The 18,493-nt window shown below is 43.4% G+C and overlaps 1 protein-coding gene across 1 annotated transcript in view; it reads right to left on the minus strand.

Moving 5' to 3' along the window:
* Positions 1–5,255: 5,255 nt before the first annotated feature.
* The window catches only part of RRAS2 (RAS related 2), an 81,126-nt gene continuing 67,888 nt past the window's right edge, over positions 5,256–18,493 (minus strand). Inside the window, exons 5-6 of the mRNA XM_045016389.1 lie at positions 11,739–11,857; positions 5,256–7,075 (exon numbers count right to left, since the gene is read on the minus strand). Of these exons, the coding sequence (XP_044872324.1) occupies positions 6,988–7,075; positions 11,739–11,857 (207 nt within the window). The 3' untranslated portion in view covers positions 5,256–6,987. The remainder of the gene's footprint in view (positions 7,076–11,738; positions 11,858–18,493) is intronic.

Here is an 18,493-nt window from a genome sequence, read left to right on the forward strand (position 1 = left end):
TGACATCCAGTGGTTGTCAATAGAATAGTCACAAGCATATACAGTATTTCAAGATATTTGCAATACAATACCTACTATTAGGACGTGAATAAAATCAGTTCTCATGCATTGTCCAAAGGAAAATCACAAATTTTAAGTTGATCTGATAAAGGAATCGTCCTGCTAAAAATATTACAAGAAAATTTAACAGCATTGAAACAAGTAAATCTATTTGAACACTTTAGTGTACTGTGTGTATTCGTTAGTGTTTTGTACCAGACCATTTTTCTATTTATAGATGGTAACTGCATTTTAGCAAGATAAAAGCTTCTTCTCTTGTTCCCATAGAGAACTGTGCAAAAAGACTAGAAGACAAACTCCCATTCTATCTTGGCTCTGCCATTGCCTTACTTTGAAGTGTTAGGTAAATTAAGCTCTCTGCTTTAAATTTCTTCATCTGAAATGTAGGCATATTATCTACTTCTCAGGCGGTGTTTTGAGAATTAGGCAAGTTGTTTGTAAAGTGCTTTGAAGGAAAGTACTTAGTACAATTATCAATGGTTATAAAATTACTAGATCAATCAGATCTGGGAGGTAGGTAAGGCTTGGAATTAGCCCCTCACCTTTGAGGTTTCAGGATGGTAATGTGCTCTCTTCCCCTAACAAAGGGAGAGATTCATTTAGTTCTGCAGTGAACTCTCTGACTTGGTCAGGAATATTGTTGAAGGGAATAGCTGCATCCTCTCCTCTATATGCAAGACAGGTCTTCCAAAACACAATTGCATCCATGAGATCGGAATCAAACACTAAAGCATTTTATTGTAACATTCTGGCACCAGACTTTCTGTACAACAGAAATAATGTGTTTGTTTACTGTTCCTCCTGAACTTTATGTTCTTCCTCTTTCCTTAATTTACTCCACTGCTCCTATTCCATGTCTGCCTGTTCAGTTTCTCCCTTTCTCCATCTAAAACAGCCACTCCCTCCTCCATTTCCCCCATCTGACGGCCTCACTGTCACTCATCTGGGGAGTAGGAATGGGTCCTGATTTCCCCTCCATCCTGCTGCTCCTTCCTCTCACTTCATTTCCCCTTCTCTCTTCCAGTTTTTTCCATTTACTGCAAAAGCTCTTCTCTTTCCGAATTCGCTTCACACTTACTCCCCCCTCCCTCTCAGCATGCTCCTGCTTGGAGACCATCACATTTCAAAAACTGGCTGATCTGAAAGTATCTGGAGGGTAGGATCGACTGGATTATTCTTCTCACTGCAAGAGCCCTAATGAAAGGTCATATTAGAGCTTGCTCATGATTTTAACACAAGAAGGGACAATTATGATCACTATTCTGACCTGATGCATAGCACAGATCATAGAACAAACCAAATATCCCCACATTAAGCCCATAACTTCTGGTTAAGGTAGAACATTGCTTAAGAAATCCACCCAGTCTTGACAAAAGACTTCACCTACTGAGGCTGTTCACCAGGTTTAATACTCACTTAGAAAAAAAAAAAGGGCGGGGGAGAGAGTGTGCCAGTCTCTAGCCTGAATTTGTCTAACTTCAGCTTCCAGCTATTGTGTCTGGTTATGCTTTTGTCTACTGAAGAGCCTTTTACTGGGAGGAATTTTCTCCATCTAGGTACTTAGATTGATCAAATTGCCTTTTCTCCCTGTTAAGGTAAATGCTAGATTGACTGTAAGGCAGGTTTCTGAATCTTTTCAACCAACATTCCAAGCAGTAAGAAATGCAGACAACTGCTGCAGTAGAGCTCTTTTATGGATAGTAGTTTATCTAATGTGCTTATTTCAACATGGAGGAAAAAAACCCAGGATTTTTAAAAAGCTTTAACTGCTCCACATAAGGGAGAAGGAATCTTGTTATAGTCAATTGTGGCTAACGCTTTATAAATCTTAGAATGCAGCCATGTGGAAAAATGATGGCAGAAGACTCCTCATTAAAGTGGGCAACTTTTGGACCCAATCCTGACTAAACCAGTCCATCTAACCCACAGAAGCTATGCAGCAGTTCATAGACGTGCACTCCCTCCTGCAGCATGTCAGCCATTTAATGCTGCTTACAGGCATTTTATGGCAACTAATCTCGAGAGGATATTCGAAGGGGTGCACTTACTGCAGTTGCTTAGGGTGCCCCTCTCATTGTCTTGTGAGGCGGGCAATGAAACCAAGGGAAACTGTTAAGCAAAAGTCAAGCTGCAAGGACAGTGGATCTTCTTGAATAGCAGCACCAGTATTCTGAAGCACAGGGAGGCAGAAGCAAGAACTCCTATTAGCCTAAAAGGAACCATCCCAGCTAAAATGACAATCAAGGAAAGGAATAGCCTGCCAAAATTCCTCAGATTTATTTTTGTCCTATCCTTTAAATTGACACCTTAATCTGGGCTACAGCCAGTCCACCAAGGCTTCATGCAGGGTCTTAGTACAGCTCTGTTCTTGTAGGACAAAGGGGAGCGATTGAATAGGCAGAGGAAAGATCATCCATTCCATTCCTTTGCACAGCTCTGCACTGCCTCATCACAGTGTGTTAGTTTTAGTCTGGAGCAGAAAGGTTAGCTTGCTGCAGAGCTAGGATCCAGAGCACAGCCAGCTGCCAGTACACTGTGGGGGATATAGTCCTTAAGGAAGATCTGAAAGAAATACGAATCACCACAGCAACTCCCTTCACTGTGGGCAAGTTCACAGAAATCCATAACACAGTTGGTTCTACTTAAATTTTCATACTGTACCCCACACAGAATTGAGTTAAAGAAGGTGGCCAACAATTCTCACACAGGGTTTCTTCACCATGTACCCCTCTACCCCCAAGAAAAAAAAATCACACATGTAGATTATTAGCAGCACAAACTTAAGTCTTTGTGTATTTCTTAAGGAAGGCAAGGTAAAAAGTGCATTTCACATTTGGACTACAGCATATTGAGCTTTGGGGTACATATGAGTTCCTGTGGGAGAGCAACATTTCAGTTTCAGGCACGCCTCAGAGAAAGTGCCACTCCCTATGCAGACAAGCTTTGCCCTTGTGGTAAAAATTCCACAATGCTTCCCATTGCTCCAGCATTCCAGTGTTCTAGAAAAGCAATGACTTCACAGAAGTTGAGCTCCCAAGAGGAGAGGCAGTATCCCAAAGACAGGCCATTCAGTGCTTTGAAAAGAAGAAACCAGACCTTGAGTTTAACAAGGATAGAGAGTGATAATAGAATTACTCAGATGCCCAGCAAAACTCCCAAATCGTGGACTGGCTTGATGATCTGTGAGTATGTCTCCTGAAATAGAGCGGACCGAGCTAGAAAAAACAAACTTTTTGAAGTGTTTCCCTCTGTCTACTTCTGTCTTTCTGGAGTTTAATTTCAGACTGCTCTACCTCATTTATGTGCTGATCTCAGCCAAATGCTAGAATAAGTGGCCATAGAATAGAAACTGTGGTTATCAGCTGTGAACAACAGATAGCTGTGTATATCTGTACATTAATGACATTTGAATTATTGAAGTCAACCACAAGGAAGGGTTCAAGCCATTTTAGAAAGCCTTTCCTTGAGCCCACCATCCCCTAGATAGGGAAGTGTAGTATTACTCCATTATCAACTACATTGAATTCTAGAGAGAAGTCCAGGAGGTGGCCACTTATCCTTGGATAATTTGGTCACTGGCAGTCTGACTTTTTGATATGCTTTATAAGATGATTACTTTCTAATTGAAAATCATTTACATTTGAACTCTTGGTATCACACTGGGGATTATGAAATAGATAGTGCAAGATGATGAACCAGTCACTGGTGTATTTAAGGCAGAGTTCCTTCTGCCCTATGATATGTACACACAACATGAGCAGGGATTCCACATCTCTTTGGCCCCAGGCAACCAGGTGAACAGCAGCACAAAAGCTGCTCCATTTCTCAGCCACTGCACTATTCGTATGAACAGATAAAGGCTTGTTGGGCACTGTTCTTGCGAACAAGAGGAGACAAACTGCCATTATGAATTAAACTGTTAGATGAAGTCCTACATCCTGCCTCCTTCAGTGGAATATGTGAACCCTTCTCAATACTAAATTATTCAGTAACATGCATATAGGAAGATTTCGCTTCTCCATCCTCCTCCTCTCTGTAGTGGATGGCTTACGTTCTGAAGCTTGAATATTTGTCTAGGTACTGTGGTACACAGTGTGCTGCCATAGCAGATCCTGGTAGCCCCAACACTGTTCAACTTATTACAGCTGAGTTGAAACATAACTTACTAATGTGCCGTAACAGACTGAACAGGTTACCAGGCTCCATTCAACTGTGGCAAAAGAGAGAGAGAGAGAGAGAGAGAGAGAGAGAGAGAGGGAGGGAGTGGGTGTGGGTGTGGTTCTTATGCTCTACTTTCCCATTACAGGTATGCTAAAAACAGCCCAATCTGAAAGAGCATCTTCTATTTTAGAAGTTAATTTATCAAATAGTGAAGATCACATACCTCAAAAAAGGTAATTAAAAACAGATGAGGCATGCTTCAATTTTTTGAAAATTGTACACAAGTCTGGCTACTTAGTCACACAAAGTTGAAAGTCTCCAGAGAACTTAATTTGAATCCTATGAACGTGCCCACTGACCGGGGGAGGTGGGGGGGAAGAGGAGAAGGGGACCACACACAATTGCCCAGGTGATTTAAAAGGGCCAGGGGAACCCCAGCTGCCACCACTACCATGGTAGCAGCAGCAGCCAGGGATCCCAGGGCCATTTTGAATTGCCCGGGCGGGCCACAGGGTGCCTAGGTGCATGAAACCAGTCTGGGGCCCATGCTTTGGGGGGCCCAGTGGGCGCTCCTGGATGTGACTAATTCATCACTTCCGCTCTGGGCCCTGCCCCGCTAGGGACAGCCCTGGCCCTGGGGCCCAGAATTTCTGTCAGCAGGCCTGCTTAGGAACATAATGCAATATCTTACATTTAATGCCTTCCCATAATCCCAAGTGCTTTACACATTTGAGAAATAAAAACTCGCCGTCTTTGCTAAAGACCATCATTTCTTAGACGTGGAGAATGTAATACATCTGCCAAACATTCCACAGGGTCTTTATTTCAAATTTTCTAAAAGTTACTCAAATAATGACCCAGCGCACACTCATAACATATTTTACATGATGTCTGTAAAACATTAAGTCATTTCTCAGAAAACTAACCATGGTGTGTATGCAGAGTTAATGAGCCAACTTAAGCTTCCTACTGCAACTTAATTTCCTCTACTATAAACGTCTCCTAGCATTAACCTGGCTTGTTACACAATCTGGTGGTCTTCAAGATTTTATTACCAGAGCAGAGTTATAATAATTTTTTTTTATTGGCAGAGCAATCAACAATTAGCATACGCCAAAATATAGCCAAGTACAAGAAGTTTATTTTGAATGGTCTATTTTGTGAACTATCATTCTGTAGTCCTCTGGTATCAGCCGCTGGTCACAGCATCAGTTGAATCAGGAAGCCATTTCTACTTAGATGCTTTTAAGTCCATTCAGGTTACATCACTGTAGGCCAAATTTCAAGCTCTTGTCAGGCTGAAAGTATGTAAAAGTTTGCCTTTATTGTTCCTTCCAGCTATTGTTAACCCTTTCTCCCAAGGAGAGATTCAGTTTTTAAAAGACAAAGGTGCAATGTGCTTACCTCTTGATAATGGTCAGATCATCTTTAATTCTAGCACCTCCAGTTACACAAAGGTATGCTTAATAACCAAACTCCATAGAACTGCTGGACACATTCAATAAGGTGACAACTGTGCAATACCACTCAGTATTTCAGAGTCAGGGAACATACTCTTGAATTGTTTAAACACAATCCACAGAACTCAAAATTCAAAAACCATCCACAGTTAAACTAAACAGTCATTTAAAAGTCTTACAGTTTAATATAGTTCACATAATGGTCAGTCTTTCATAAGGGATACTAAACATTACTTGAAAGCATGCCAAACTTTACTTGATGGCACGTGATTGGCCATGGCTGGGTACAACCAGAACAGTAAGGAGAAGTTCTACCACAGTTCAGCATATCCCGCATTATTTTGTCAGTTAAACGTGAACCGTGAGAATTAAATATTCATCTTTACATATACACGTTATGCTGTGAAAGCATATTTGCTTACAAACATATAAAAATACTTGTTAACTAGTTTGATAAGAAAATAATGTATAAAAGTATATAGCAAAAACATTTAATCATCTGACATTGGAAAGATCAAATCCATCTTTTTATATTACATGAAACAAAAACAGCTACAATTTTAGTTTTCTTGAATCCCTTACCCAGAAATACATCAAAGGAAGACACAGGAAAATTTTTCCCCCAACAATAATGTGAAATTTTTCTAATAAACTGAAATGGCTAGTCCAGAATGAGCCCAGGTATTTGGCCACATTATAATAGTAGTAGTAATAATCCTGTAGCTATTCTGGATCCATAAAATAAATACAGTAAGTAGACTTTTGGCCACTGGAAAAAAAGCTGAAGCATAAACAAGAGGTGAAACATTTTTGCTGACAAAGAAATTCAGTGTTGGTTTCTCAAGGCTAGCTGAACTCTAATTTAACCGAAGGGCAAAAAGCCACTACACTTTTTTTTTATTAAATACACTTTGATTAGAGGTCTCCTTGATAGTAGCTAATGAAATGTCAGAAGTGAAAAATAAATTAACTAACATAAGACAACTTTTATGCTTCATTCGAACACCTTGTCCTCTAAGGTTTTGTTTCATCTCCTTTATGAATAAAATTCCACAAGGTGCAAGCTCTTAAAGGGAGCAAAAATAGGAACTGTGATTTTAAAGAAGCAGCCTTAGTGTTTTGCTTTGAAGTCTGCCCTGAGATGACTAGTTGTCTTCTAGGACTGTATTCAGCCAGCTTCTTGGACTAAGGCTATTTTGGTGGCCATTTATAGGACATGGCACAAAAGGCTAGACATACCCAAAGTGATACAAAATGGTGGAAAGAAAAATTAATCTGGTAGTTGATAGCTTGATTCATGGGATTCTTAAAAAATGACACAATGACAGCCTTTCTTGTCTTTTTCTTTCCGTGTTGGTTCTGGTGAAGGAGGGCACTCTTGTTCTTGAAATTTTCTTAAAAAAATGAAAGTTCAGTTAATATATTTCTAACTCAAATCCGCTCTATATTTAAGTAAGTTTATTTATGATACTCTTGCTCTGGCAAAATTAGTCTTAACCACCATTACCTATGTTGGCTAGACAAGTTCCAGGATTTTCAGATTATTTGTATTGCCACAGAACCTAGAAACTGTATGCTAGGTACTGTACAAATGTAAGTCCCTGTCCAGAGATATTACTGCTCGTGAATACTATTAGGCATACTTATATCAGTTCATGTCAGACCCAGCAAGATTTTCAGGTAAGGTTAGACTGCTACCCTTCTAGGCATGCTCTAAGGTAAAAAAGGTGTCGTGCCTGTAACCAAATACTGGACAACTGGCCTATATTTGTACCTCAATATTAACAGCTTAAATAACCATAAATAACCAATTCTCGTGGATAAATCCCTAAGATGTCTCTCTGCAAACCATATCTTACAGAGATTCCCCCAAATCCTGTTCTTTCCAGGGGGCATAAGCAATAATAATATTAATAATGGCTGATCAACAATCATAATTCATGCCTGGTTCTAGAAGCTACATCAACAAGTATTGAAATCCAACATTTTAGTTAGCTCTTCTTACAATGCTTCTAAGAACCTGGGCTTTCCTTTAACCAAAAGGGAAATTCCATGAAACAGAGCAAATTGCTCTGATGCAATTTAAATGGTTCAAAATGGGTTACTTATAGCCAACAAGTTTAGTTCTGAAGTTATGCAACATCCAAATGATGACATAACTCATCCTCTTTGGAGAAGTGAAATAGACATGTTTGTTTTCGAGTACCATTTAAATTGAAATCAAATTTGAATGATAATTTTAGGAATAAAAAAGGGAAATCCTGATGGTAGAGGATGAATGCTCCATATTTTACTCTTTTCTGCCTCTAGCCAAAAAGGACAGGATAATCTGTGATAGCTCTTGAAAATATATTACTTGTCTATGACCACACTATAAACCAGATTTTTAAAATGGTGTTTATGCTACCTGGATAACTACAGCAAGATACTACTCTGATGGGGTTTTGCCTCAAAACCAAAACTGTACCACCCTTATGACCAATAAGCCAAGAAGAGTATGTCCGCAGAGTATGTTAGCGCCCTTTGGCTAGGCTATGGGATTTTAGGTAGAAGAATTACCTTCCTGAAGTGCCAAAGCAGTATTTTTATGATGAATATAACATTTATTTTTCCATTTTCACCCAGAGGGTGTGTAAGTATGATGGGAGCTTCAATTTGCAATTGAGACCCATGTCTCTGATGGCTACTAAAAAATCTACTAGGGAGGAATTGGGTCAGTTATTGACAGATTCTGAAGGGCAGGATGCCAAAGGAATCAAATTTCCTTCAATTGAGATTTTAAATCCTTTTCTAGAACTCCTCTCTATGCTGACAGAAGACACTAGGAACCTGAGCCATCTTTTTCCATGCACTTATAGGACGACATTACATAACACTCTCACCATGGAGTTATCCATGCTTTTGTGACGTCCTACTGGGATCACTGCATTGCGCTCTACATGGAGCTTTATTTGATACTCCAAAGCTTCAGAAAGCTCAGGTGGCAACTTTTTGCTTGCTTAGCAGCTTTGGCCATAGGAAACATAGGCATGTACTCCTGGGTTTCACTCCCTTCCTAGTCATTTCTGGTTGTTATTCAAGGTACTGTTTTTTATTTAGGTCCATAGGCACAACCACAGGGAAGGAAAAAGAATGCTTCCTTCCCCACCCCCCAAATTGCCTTTTTTAGTCCATAGACAGAAAATTCTCCCTCCTGGTACATCCAACTCTTTTTTCCCCCCTGACTTCTGTTAGTGGTGGCACTAACAGAAGTCAGCAAGGGCATTTTTGCTGACAGTCTCTATATTTGAAAAATCTACAGAGTGGCTGGGGCAGCTCTAGGGATTTTGCCACCCCAAGCACGGCAGGCAGGCTGCCTCCGGCGGTGGGTCCGCTGGTCCCGCGGCTTCGGCGGACCTCCCGCAGGCACACCTGCGGCAGGTCCGCCGAAGCCATGGGACCAGAGGACCCTCCACAGGCAAACCGCCGGAGGCAGCCTGCCTGCCGCCCTCACGGTGCCAGCAGAGCACCCCCCCGCGGCTTCCCGCCCCAAACACGCGCTTGGGAAACACTTCCTGCAAAGTGGAAGCAAAAGCATTCTCAGTAAAGACCTCATATTGGTCTAACAGGCTCTGTTCAAGGCACATGTAATTTGATTATCCACCCTGACTGGGAGAAAAAGAGATATTTTACCAAAGTGCAACCACTTCCAGAAGGCATTTAGTTTTACCATTGATTAAGCTATTTATTTTTTGTACATGAGACTAGAGCTTGTTGGATAAGTGCATACCAAGTTTCTAGGGAGTGTCTTTTTTAACTTCTTGCTGTGTTAAAGAGGTGCTATCACCATGGGATTCACCTGCCAGACAGGAGCAGTAAACAAGGCAGTTCTCTAGGTGAAGGAGGAATAACTACATAATCGTTGATCTGTTGGTTTGGTTTGTTGTATGCTTGGCTTGACTGAAAGACTATACTGTGGTCTGTTTTGGGGGCTGTGCATTGAACCAAGCAGCATGCTAGGCTAAGAGCTTACTAACAAGGCTCTAGTCCAAGGGTCGGCAACCTTTCAGAAGTGCTGTGCCAAGTCTTCATTTATTCACTTTAATTTAAGGTTTCAGGTGCCGGTAATACATTTTAATGTTTTTTAGAAGGTCTCTCTCTATAAGTCTATATATTATATAACTAAACTAGTGTTGTATTGTAAAATAAACAAGGTTTTCAAAAATGTTTAAGAAGCTTCATTTAAAATTAAATTAAAATGTTGATCTTACGCCTCTGGCCCGCTCAGCCCGCTGCTGGTCTAGGGTTCCATTCACCTAGGCCGGCAGCGGGCTGAGCAAAGCCTGCGGCCGGGATCCCGGCTGGTAAGGGTCTGGCAGCCAGAACCCCAGACCGGCAGCAGGCTGTGCGGGGCCGGCAGCCAGGACCCCAGACCAGTAGTGGTCTGAGCGCCTCAGCCCACTGTCGCTCAGGGGTTCCATCTGCCGGCTCCTGCCAGCCAGGATCCCGCCTGCCGGACCCGCTCAGCCCGCTGCCGGTCTGGGGTCCCGGCCCTGTCCACATACAGTGGGTACCTATCTTCTCCCTGGTTCTAGCCCATTCGCTTCCTCTCTCTGCACTGAGCTGAGGGTGGGAGTGCACTGAGCACAGGGCTGGGGGTGAAGGGTCTGGCCAGGAGCTAGAATGAGGGAGGGGGCTCAGGGTTGGGGCAGGAGATTTGGGTGTGGGGCATTTACCTGGGCAGATCCCATTTGGTGTGAGGGGTGCAGGTGGGAATGTGGGGGGGATGCAGGAGCTCCTGTTTGGTGCTCAGGGTGGGGATGTGGCGGGTTCAAGAGTCAGGATGTGGGAGGGGTGCAAGGGATGTGGGGGGGTGCAAGAGTCAGGGAAGAGGGTTGGGGATATGTCGGGGTGTGTGCCAGAGTCGGGAGGGCTGGGTATGTGTGGGGGTGCCAGAGTCAGGGCTGGGGTCGTGGGGGGAGCGGGGAATGAAGGAGTCAAGCAGAGAGCTGGGTGTGTATGGGGGAGGGGTCGGAGGGGTCAGAGCAGAGGGCTCCCCCCACTCCTGCGGCCCCCAGCTGGCTCACCCACTCGGGGCCCCGTGGCACACCGCACGAGCGCAACTAGCACCCCCCAGTGAAAGAGAGTCCCCTCTGGCTGTGTCTGGAGGAGCTGCTCCTCCAGACCCTATGGTATGCGAGCTCCTCACCCCAGGGCTCTCTGGCCACCATCGATTCCCGCTCGCCTGCACCTGCTACACGCTCAGCACCGCGGGGCTCTCCGTTCCTCCCAGCTCATGAACAGCACGTCATCCACGGCCGCGGCTGGGTGCCTCCTCCTGGAGATGCTCATCAGCCGGCACTACTGCCGCCGCCGGCCTCTCCCGCCTCCACCCGCCAGGAGTCGGGACAGGGTACAGCAGCGAACCTGCTCCCCCGGCACGCTGCCAATCCACCATGGCCAGCTAGACCAAGGCAGCCCAGGTGAGCAGGCCCCTCCGCACAGACGGGCAGGGCTCCTCGCCAGGTGAGGGGATGCGGGAGCCCAACGGCAGGCCGCTGAGGCGGCTCCTCTCTTGGGGGGCGCGGGCTCTAACCCTCATTGTCTATGTGTTCTCGAGACTCCAGCAGGCAGCAGCGTGCCATTTAAAAATCAGCTCGCGTGCCGTCTTTGGCACACGTGCCATAGGTTGCAGACCCCTGCTCTAGTCTAGCCTGATATCTTTCAATCCCTAACCCCTTTCGGTTCCCTTGACAAAGGGATGATTAATAAAAGGGTATCTGACTTTTTACACAATGCCAATATTCAGTTGCTGAATACTGGCTACACTATTTAAGCATCAGCAGATTTCATTGACTATGTTCAATACCTAGCACCAGAAATCTTGAAGGATTAAGGGAAAAAGTTCTCTTCTCAAACCCACACGGTCAGCAGAGTATCAGTTAACATTTGCAGTGCAGATGTGCAAGCAGAATTTGCCCTGATTATCCCTAGTTGTATTCTCTCTCCAAGACAGCAGTTTGTTCTCTGTTAAAGCTCACGAGTTCTTTAAGTTTCCTCAGAACACTGTTGACCTACCTTATAACTCTGACAAGCTCATGAAAGGCTTGGTCTACATTCAATCGTATTTTTGCCGAGGCTTCCATATACGTTACTTTAAGCTGTCGTGCTAATTGCTGGCCTTCCTCTTGTGTTACCTGAAATCAAAAGCAATCATTAAGAATAAGCTCTAAGCATTCCACTGACATATCCTGATTTGTGTACACACACACACCATGGTGTATGAAAAAATAAGTAGCTGTTTCCCTAAATATTGCATATGAATCACATTAACGGCTAGATAATATTCAACTACTGAATCCCTCAGGTGATAAAATTAAACTATCAACCAGTGTTGAGTATAACTTCTCAAGCATGGTATTTAAAAAAAATAAAGCTACCCACCAAAAATACAAAAAACTAAGAATTTAAAATGCAAGTTAACTTTTTTTAAGTGTAGAGAAGAGCATTCACAAGAATCAGAAAGCTTTGTTCATATACCATCTTTAAACCTTTTCCCCCATTTTCCATTTTATTAAATACTTTTCAAATTCTGTGTAACAGTTCATATGACCGGGTTTTGCTCCTTAAATAGGAAAGCCTGCTATGAACCAAAACTACAAAGACTCAAAAGTCAAACAGCTGCTGCTAGATAAGAACCAAGTGTGCAAGATATAAAGCACAGCTGTTTAGAAATATAGCTTGAACTCCAGAAGACGAGAGGTAGGTACACAGTGCTACAGAAATTCTATAAGAAATAATAAATAATAATAGGAGATATACCCATCACCTAGAACTGGAAAGGACCTTGAAAGGTCATTGAGTCCAGCCCCCTGCCTTCACTAGCAGGACCAATTTTTGCCCCAGATCCCTAAGTGGCCCCCTGAAGGATTGAACTCACAACCCTGGGTTTAGCAGGCCAATGCTCAAACCACTGAGCTATCCCTCCCCCGAGTAGTTCCCTCCCCAAAACTGAGTAGCTTTGTCCTGATATGATGGTACAAGTTTCAGTGAAAAAATATTCTAACAGCAATATACAACGCAGCCCAAAATGCTCATCTGTGACAAGCAGATCCTGAATAGTAAGCCGGGTGACATGCCTTCTGCGCTGGAATCGTTTGATGCTAAAACAAGCTGCCATCCATCATCGATTCAATACATACACCATATTGATAATTTCCAAAGTAATACTTAAGATAGAGAAGATGACGACCAAGGCAGTGGGTGCTAAGACGCAGCCTTGCTTCATACCAGTATCAATATAAATAAACTCAGATGACCTCCCATTTCAATACTGGATGGCTGCCTTCATTCCCTCATGGAACTCCTTGAATAGGAGGAGCACCTTTTGTGGACAGTCAATTTTCAACAGAATCTTACAGATACCATTCCTGCTAACCATGTCAAAGGCTCTGGACAACATGGATCACTTCTGCTATCTCAGCTCAATTCTTACCGGCTCATTTAATCTTGATAGGGAACTTGATGCTAGAATCAGCAACGCTTCTGTTACCTTTGGCAAATGTACCTCAAATATTTGCTAATCCTGAACACAAAGGTGTCTCTTGTGTCCTTAGTACCCTCCTATACAGTTGTGAAAGCTGGATTACGTACTCCAAGCAGGAGTGGAGATTGAACAGTTTCCACCTCTGCTCTCTTAGAAAAATCCTCAGAGTTACTTGGGACCAACGGAACACAATCAGACCCTTGAGAGAACCAGCCTACAATCCGGGCAGACTACACTGGACGCGAGAAACGCATGCTGTGCTCTATGGCCAACTGATGAACTGCCCACGACACAAAGGAAGGCCAAAGGTCTAATACAGCAACAAGGTGAATGAAGCAAGGTCTTAGCATTTCCACTGACAACTGTGAAAATCCTGCCCAAAAATCATTCAGTTTGGAGAAGCTGGGTTAAAAAGAGCCATGAGAGAGCTCAGCTGGCAAGCCAGGAAGCAGAGAAAATTCTGTCTGGTGAGGGAACCTGTAGCCACTGTGGGAAGGTTTGCCACTCGCCTCAGGCTCTCTTCCCATACCACTGCTAAGCACCCTTGACGGACTGACTTTGTCGCATTTCCTTTCATCTGTTAAGATGCTGGATGGCCACATAAGGAGGAAAAAGCAGATTGTTAGTGGTAAAGATGAAGAAACAGATCTTGGTAAAACACTGGCTACAAAGAAAGCCAGTCAAAGGTTACACCTTGGTCTGACTGGAAGAAGAACAGAGGTCAATGGCAAGAGAGGTGCAGGAGGACAGAGGTCGACAGAAAAGATAAAGTTTAGTTTAGGGGAGATTTAAGTGGATGTCCAGCTGCAATCTCAAAGAGATGTCAGAAACACACAGAGATAAGACACTGGACAGAGGAAGGGAAGGGCAGAGATAAAGAGGTAGATTTGTGGGTGGTCAGCAGATAGCATTAAGAGACAAATTAAGAATAAAAATGCTTATTACATAAATTATGTCAGTTAATGTGAAGAGAGGTACCCAGGGAGTGCAGAGGCTGGAAGAGGAGAGGGGAGATGCTTTTTATAGATTTTAAGGTCTTTCTGACCTGCTGTATAATAGGCAGAGTTTCCACCAGTAATTCCTGCACTGAACCTATACTTCTGATTGTAGCTCTAAAAGATCAATTCTAAAAGATACATGGTAGCTCAGTGTAAGACCTAATCTTGATTTATAGATTTCAAGTGATGGAGAATCTACCACATCCTCAGGTTAATTACCATCAGTGTTAAAAACGTGCACCTTATTTCTAGTGTGAAATTGTCTGCTAAAGTAAACAGACCCTTATTAGCAGATCCTTTTCTCTATGTAGGCATTTATAGACAATCAAGTCAACCCTTGGATACCTTAAATAGATTGCAATTCTCAAGTCTCTCTCTCTGCAAGGCAGTTTTTCCTAGATCATCAACTATTCCTGTAGCTCATTTCCAGTTTTTCCACATCCTTTTTTGAAGTACTGACAATAGGACTAAACACTATCTTAGCAAGTCTTGCTGTTACCTCTGTATATGGCACAACCTCCCTACTTCTACTCAATAGGCCCATTTATGCACCCAAGGCTCATTGTCATAACATCACATTGGGAGCTCACGTTTAGTGGGTTATTCACCATGACCTCCAAGTCCTTTCCAGAGTCACTCCTGTAAATGTGACCTACATTCTTTGTTACTAAATATAAATACAGCCAAATGCATGTTTTTAAAAAAAAAAATGTTCAAATAGGAGCAGTTTACCAAGCAACCTAGACCACTCTGTATAATTGACCAATCTTTCAACACTACCAGTTTGGGTCCTCCTCACATTTTCTCTTTTTAAATCAGCAGTGACTTTGTTTTCTTCCAAACAATTGATAAAAATATATTTAATAGCAAAAACCACTTCCAATGGGTGCCTCAGGGGACACTGAAGAATTCACTGGTTTCCTGCTTAGTTGGTGTAACTCAAGGTGCTAACCTTGATCTGTTGCCTTACAATATTGGTCCAAGCTGTCTGTAGCAGCTCCACAACAGACATCAGCTGGTATGCTCTTGTCAGCAATTCCCAGATCTGTACATCTAAAAGGTAGGGCACGCTAGACTAGAAAGACAGGGTGCCACAGTTCACGGCAACTACATCTATATTTCCCCCCTTTGGTCCAGCAAGGGCCCACACACACTCAGGCTTCCAGCTCCCCAGCTGTTGCCTTTTGGGTGGAGACCTGCATCTCACTCCCTTCAGACTAGGGCAATGTCCAGGCTGTACAGTTCCCTGCTTTCACTGTGCATTTTCCAGCAAAGTCTGCTGCCCTAAACAGCTCTGCTTGCTTTCTTTTCAGAGACTGATAATAGAGTGATTGCGACAGACAAGTTACCACACAGTTCTTTCTAAGCACACCTACTTTATTTTTAAGGTAAAAAGCATTAGAGAAGACATTAAAAACAATAAAAGAACCTACATGCACACTAAGCCGACTATGCATCACCCCACCCTAGGAGGATTTTGTTTTGTTTTGTGGTTACAAGATCAAAGTTTCCGCTCAGAACAAGTGCAGTCTTATGAGGCTTCAGTGGCCCAGTCCTTCCAATCCTTGCATATGGATTGGGGCCCTCCATATACCAGGGTCCTGGCAATCTGCTGGATCAGGAAGAAGGCCCTGAGTCAATATAAAACACAGGTTTCAGAGTAGCAGCCATGTTAATCTGTATCAGCAAAAAGAATAGGAGTACCTGTGGAACCTTAGAGACTAACAAATTTGAGCATAAGCTTTCATGGGCTAAAACCCACTTCATTGGATGCATGCAGTGCAAAAAACAGTAGGAAGATGATATATATGCACACACACACACAGAGAACAAGAAACAATGGGTGTTGCCATACACGCTATAACGAGAGTGATCTGTTAAGGTGAGTTATTACCAGCAAGAGAGAGGAGGAAAAAAAAAACCACTGTAGTGGTAATCAAAATGGTCCATTTACAGCAGTTGACAAGAAGTTGTGAGGAGCGGAGGGGGGGGTGGGAATAAACATGGGGAAATAGTTTTTACTTTGAATAAAGACCCATCCCAGTCTTTATTCAAGCCTAATTTAATGGTGTCCAGTTTGCAAATTAATTCCAATTCAGCAGTCTCCTGGAGTCTGTTTTTGAAGTTTTTTTGTTGTAATATTGTGACTTTTAGGTCTGTAATCGAGTGACAAGGGAGGCTGAAGTGTTCTCCAATTGGTTTTTTAATGTTATAATTCCTGACGCCTGTTTTGTGTCCATTTATTCTTTTACGCACAGACTGTCCAGTTTGGACTATGTACATGGCAGAGGGGCACTGCTGGCACATGATGGCATATATCACATTGGTAGATGTGCAGGTGAACGAGCCTCTGATAGTGTGGCTGATGTGATTAGGTCCTATGATGGTGTCCCCTGAATAGATATGTGGCCAGAGTTGGAAACAGGCTTTGTTGCAAGGATAGGTTCTTGGGTGAGTGTTTTTGTTGTGTGGTTGCTGGTGAGTATTTGTTTCAGGTTTTGGGCCTGTCTGTAAGCAAGGACTGGCCTGTCTCCCAAGATTCGTGAGAGTGATAGATCGCCCTTCAGGATAGGTTGTAGATCCTTCGTGATATGCTGGAGAGGTTTTAGTTGGGGGCTGAAGGTGACGGCTAGTAGCGTTCTGTTAGTTTCTTTGTTGGGCCTGTCCTGTAGTAGGTGACTTTTGGGTACTCTTCTGGCTTTGTCAATCTGTTTCTTCACTTCAGCAGGCGGGTATTGTAGTTGCAAGAATGCTTGATAGAGATCTTGTAGGTGTTTGTCTCTGTCTGAGGAGCTGGAGCAAATGCGATTGTATCGTAGAGCTTGGCTGTAGACAATGGATCGTGTGGTGTGGTCTGGATGAAAGCTGGAGGCATGTAGGTAAATATAGCGGTCAGTAGGTTTCCAGTATACGGTGGTGTTTATGTGACCATCGCTTATTAGCATTGTAGTGTCCAGGAAGTGGATCTCTTGTGTGGACCCATGGAAAAGAAGCCCTAGAGGAATTCCACCAGGATTTCAACAATTTCCACCCCACCATCAACCTCAGCCTGGACCACACAAGAGATTCACAAGTACTCCTGTTTTTAGTATAAAACACAGGCTTTCATATGAGGCTATGTCTACACTGTGCACCTTACCACACTATTGTAAGGTAAGCAGTGCAGCTGTTCTTTGTTGCTGGGAGAGAATTCTCCTGGCGACTAAAATAAAATGATCCCCAACAAGGAGCAGTAACTTAGTTGACAGGAGAGGGGCTCCCACCAATTAAGCGCTATCCACCCTGGTGCTTTTTGTTGTTAAAACTTGTGTCCTGTGGGAGGGGTGTTTTTTTCACACCCCTGAATGACAGAAGTTAACGATGAAAGTGCAGTGTAGACAAAGCCTAAGTCTTTATTATAGTGGTCCTGAGAGAATCCAGTCTGAACTAGTATATGCATATCTCCCCAGAAGGGTGGCCTCAAAGGCTGACAATAGAGCAAGCTCATTAGCATCCCTCTCCCTACTAGAAAGGGTACATACAATGCCACAACATACACGCAATTGCATTTTTAATGCAATGTACCCCAGAGATATTAACCCTAAATCAGTACGGCTTATCTCAATTCAATAAAGTTTATCTTCATTCCATGAAGTTTGTTCAGGGTACTACAGAATATTGTCAGTCTGTCACACAGGGAATCTTTCAGTTCTGTCACTGCAGCTCCGACAGACTTAGGCATCAACAATCTTCAAGGCACATTACAAAGCTTAGCTATTTATGCAGATTTTTACCTGAAGGCCTGATGGGAGTATCTGCTTCTCAGCTTTGTACACAACCCAAATTTTAGTCCTCCATTGACTCTATGTGCTCTTGGGCAAGTCATGTAACACCTGCTTAAGTTTCTTCATCTTAAAAATACAAAACAAAACAGGAATAATCTTCCCTTCCTTACCAGATGCAGTATCACAGGGGTGGCCAACCTGTGGCTCTGGAGCCACACATAGCTCTTCAGAAGTTAATATGCAGCTCCTTGTATAGGCACCAACTTTCCAATGTTCTGCGGGATGCTCACTGCTCAACCCCTGGCTCTGCCACAGGCCCTGCCCCCACTCCACTCCTTCCCGCCCCCTCCCCAAGCCTGCCATTCCCTTGCTCCTCCCCCTCCCCTCTCTTCCCCCGTCAGAGCCTCCTGCACACCATGGAACAGTTGATCGGGAGATGCAGGGAGGGAGTGGGGAGGCGCTAATCAGTGGTGCTGCCAGAGGCCCTGGGAGCAGCGGAGGGAGGAGCTGATGGGGACTGCTGAC

The sequence above is a fragment of the Mauremys mutica genome, chromosome 4, assembly GCF_020497125.1.
Source record: "Mauremys mutica isolate MM-2020 ecotype Southern chromosome 4, ASM2049712v1, whole genome shotgun sequence".
Lineage (NCBI taxonomy): Eukaryota > Metazoa > Chordata > Testudines > Geoemydidae > Mauremys > Mauremys mutica.